This window comes from Cariama cristata, unplaced genomic scaffold, assembly GCF_000690535.1.
Source record: "Cariama cristata isolate BGI_N322 unplaced genomic scaffold, ASM69053v1 scaffold27776, whole genome shotgun sequence".
Taxonomy (NCBI): domain Eukaryota; kingdom Metazoa; phylum Chordata; class Aves; order Cariamiformes; family Cariamidae; genus Cariama; species Cariama cristata.
The window spans coordinates 1,478-4,804 of NW_009620791.1; the positions used below are offsets into that span (position 1 = coordinate 1,478).

Here is a 3,327-nt window from a genome sequence, read left to right on the forward strand (position 1 = left end):
GCATCCCAGGGGGGCTCGCTGCCCTTGACCCAGCGGGTCTGAGGGATGCAGGTGAAGGCTGATGCTCTTCTGACGGTCCGCACAGCTCTTGGGCACTGGTGGGGAAGAAGCGACCACGGTGTTGCTAGTAGAAGCTGTTGGGTCTTGCCTTCTGGTGCAGCCTGGTTTTTGGGGGTGCCTTGACTTCTGGCCGCTCCCTACACCTGGAGAAGGGGTTTTGCCCTTCAAAGGGTGGCCAGGGATCAGCACTGGCTTTTACTCGCTAGCGGTGGATGTTGTGGTGGAAGGAGGTGAGCTCTAGGTGGGCAGGGTCCAAGGCTGGAAATGGGACGGGCGTCTTCCTGGGCTGTAATCCTTTGGCTTTGTGTTAGAGAAAGATGTGCTATGGGCGACTGACAGCTGAACTTAAGGTGCTGCGGGGAAAAGGGAGGTCCTGGCCGGTGGGACAGCAGGTGTTAGTCGCTCTTCTTGGCGTTGGTGGCCTGTGTGCGCTTTTTCAGCTGTGCCACGTCGACGTAGAGGTTGCGCTTGAGGATGGCGCTGGCACAGATGAAGGCTCCTTGCAGGGCTCCCACAAAGCCGGCCAGGCACAAATCCTGCCCTGGAAGAGAGCAGGAGGGAGCAGTGGCAGCAGCTGTGGTCCTCTATGAGCAGTCCATGTTCTCCATCCCCAACTGACCATCAGTGCTGGTTTGGACATCACCCTCCACCTTCCAGCTGCGCCCACACCATCCCTTGGGTTTTATCCCAAGAAACCCCTCCCTGTTTGACCCCTTCTTTCTCCCCAGCAGGGAAAGGGCCTCATCCTGCCCAGCTAAAATAACTCAGTGTCAGGCAGGGAGACAACATCCAGGAGCTAGAGAAGGCACAGCCCTTTCCTCCTCCTGCTGGGACCATGCAACTCCACTTTGATGTGCTCCATCACCCCGTGGCAGGGCAGTGGCTTGTCCCCTTATTTCACTGCAGGAATGAAGGTTTTCTCCCCCCATATCCTGCTTCCCCAGAGGTGTCCTCATCTGAGAACGTGGTATCTGGACGGTGGCCATGGTACCTGTCAGGTAGAGGTTGGGGATGGCTGTCTGCGCCCTCACGCTGGCAATGGCTTCAGCTTGCAGGCGGGCGATGGTGTGGTCGATGCCATAGATCTCCCCCTTGGGGCTGGCAAGGTAGTGCTGGTTGGTGAGGGGCGTCCCGCCGGAGATGTACTCGATCTGCGGGGGACAAGGGGACAACGGGGTCTGCAGGAGGTAGGAATGACAGCGTGGGGTGTCTCGTGCTCCAGAAAGCTGTTTTTGTGGGGATACAGGACGGGATAGGTTTTCTTGCAGACCTTTGGGTAGTGGTTCTGGCCAAGTTTGGTCCTAGAGGACCATCGTCCCCCCTCGCACCATGCATGGTCAGGAGGCAGTGGTGATGGGTTGGTCCCTCACGTCCAGCAGGCCCAGACCCAGCTCCTACGTTTGCGGGATGGGGCTGGGTAGATGGGACCCAGGAGAGGAGCTGGAGGACCCCCGAACCCCGGGTTTCCTCACCCTGTCCTCGATGAGAGGGTAGAGCTTGAAGACAGCCTGCATGATGGTGTCTACAAAGATCTTCTTCAAATCCTCGTAATCATCTCCCCGCTTATTGACCTGCTTGTCCTTCCACTCCTCAAACCACTCGTATTTGGCGAAGGTCACGATGGCCAGCGTGGATTTACCTGCACCAGGACAAGGTTGGGCCGGTTGTCCCTCTGCCCACCCTCACGCCGTGACTTCGCTGCCACAAACCCAACCCTCCTCATGCAAACGCTTGGGATGTCCCCAGCCCGGTCTTTGTGGTCCCATATCCTTCGTCCAGTTACCCTGAAAACCACGTCCCACGAGCAACCTGCTCAGCGGCGTTGACCACGGCAGCTTTAGAAGAAACTCCTCATTTGCAGTCACCAAACCAACCAAAGCCCGGCGAGAGTTTTCAAGCCGCTCACGAGTGTTTGTGGTTGGGCTTCAGCGTTTACCTGGGTGCCTCATTTCCCAGGTGGGGTCCTTGGCCGATGGGCAGGTGACAAACAGGAGAGGGATGTTCTTGGCAGCTTCTTTTCTGGGAGAAGCCAGGTAGCGATCCATTCTGCAGAGAGATGCGAGGGTTTGAGGTGGGTTTTGGTGCAAACCTTTCCCTGAATACTTGTCTCGGCCAAATCCCCATGCAGTGAGGATCTGCCAAGAGCATTTTTCTGAGTCACCACCCAGGAATTAATCTCCTTATGCTTAACAGAGCACATCGAATGTGCAGCCAAACCTACATTTCATCCAGGTCGTTTCCTGAGTACATAAAGTAGTTGGTGGGCTCCAGCCCCAGCTCTTCCCTTGAGCCATTAACACCTACGAAGACCGTGAAACCCCCTTCGCCGTGTGTCACCGTGTGAAGCTGGGACTGAATCTCTGCGATATGGAGGGAAGAAGGGAAAAATCAGTATTTTCTGGGATCCTCAGCTACGGAGAAGTGGTTTCTCCGAGAAGCCACCCCGCTCATATCTACGTTGCTCCCATGTTGGCTTGTAAACCCAATTTATCTCGAAACATCCCGTGTGTACTCAAGGGGTGGGATGGCAACTCCTGCAAACTGTAAGGAAGGCAGCAGCGCTGCGATTTCCTATAGGGGATGTTTTAGGGTACCCTTGGCTTGAGCTTTCGCTGGTTTTTTAATGTCCTTGAATTTAAATGAGCACCTACTTCGCAAACATTGAATGGCTGTAGACCAGGACCGTATCGTTGCCCAGAAAGCACTCACCCAGCCATGCCCCTTCCCCGCCCATCCGTCCCCCTTCCAAGGCAGCAAGAAAACCTCGTGGCAGCACTACACCCGACTGTAAGTGGATGTGTCACCAACTTTCACAAGTTTTGGGGCACTACGCTGTGGTTTTTAGGGAAACCGAGCAGCGAGCCAGGGCTTTGCTAACTACGGCCAATTGATTTGGGCTCGATTCAAAAACCTGCAAAGAACTGGATGGCCAGGGATGGCGTTTTGAATTCTGCGACGCATGAGCCACAGGGTTTTGCTGATGTCTAAGAAATAACTATAACGAAGCCACTTTCTGATGTGGCCCGGAGGGGGATTAATGCCCGAACCCCAATGAAACCCAATGCTACCATTTTACCAGGCAAAGCCCGTGCCTCTGCCGGCAGGAGCCGTTCGTAGGTGTTGAAGATCCCAGCATCCGAAATGATAACAGGAGCGAAGATGTTCACCAAATCTTGGCCTTTCTTGACGCTCACACCTGGAAGGGAAAGGCGAGGCGGGGAGGAACAGCTCTGGTTAAAGCAATGCCACGGCGGGGGAGAGCAACGG

The 3,327-nt window shown here is 55.4% G+C and overlaps 1 protein-coding gene across 1 annotated transcript in view; it reads right to left on the reverse strand.

The window, feature by feature from the left end:
• Nucleotides 1-455: 455 nt before the first annotated feature.
• Nucleotides 456-3,327, reverse strand: part of RETSAT (retinol saturase (all-trans-retinol 13,14-reductase)) — a gene marked incomplete at its 5' end in the record, with an annotated part of 5,566 nt that continues 2,694 nt past the window's right edge. Inside the window, 6 exons of the mRNA XM_009701724.1 lie at nucleotides 456-601; nucleotides 1,052-1,211; nucleotides 1,533-1,699; nucleotides 1,997-2,106; nucleotides 2,282-2,420; nucleotides 3,137-3,256. Coding sequence (XP_009700026.1) covers nucleotides 456-601; nucleotides 1,052-1,211; nucleotides 1,533-1,699; nucleotides 1,997-2,106; nucleotides 2,282-2,420; nucleotides 3,137-3,256 — 842 coding nt within the window. The remainder of the gene's footprint in view (nucleotides 602-1,051; nucleotides 1,212-1,532; nucleotides 1,700-1,996; nucleotides 2,107-2,281; nucleotides 2,421-3,136; nucleotides 3,257-3,327) is intronic.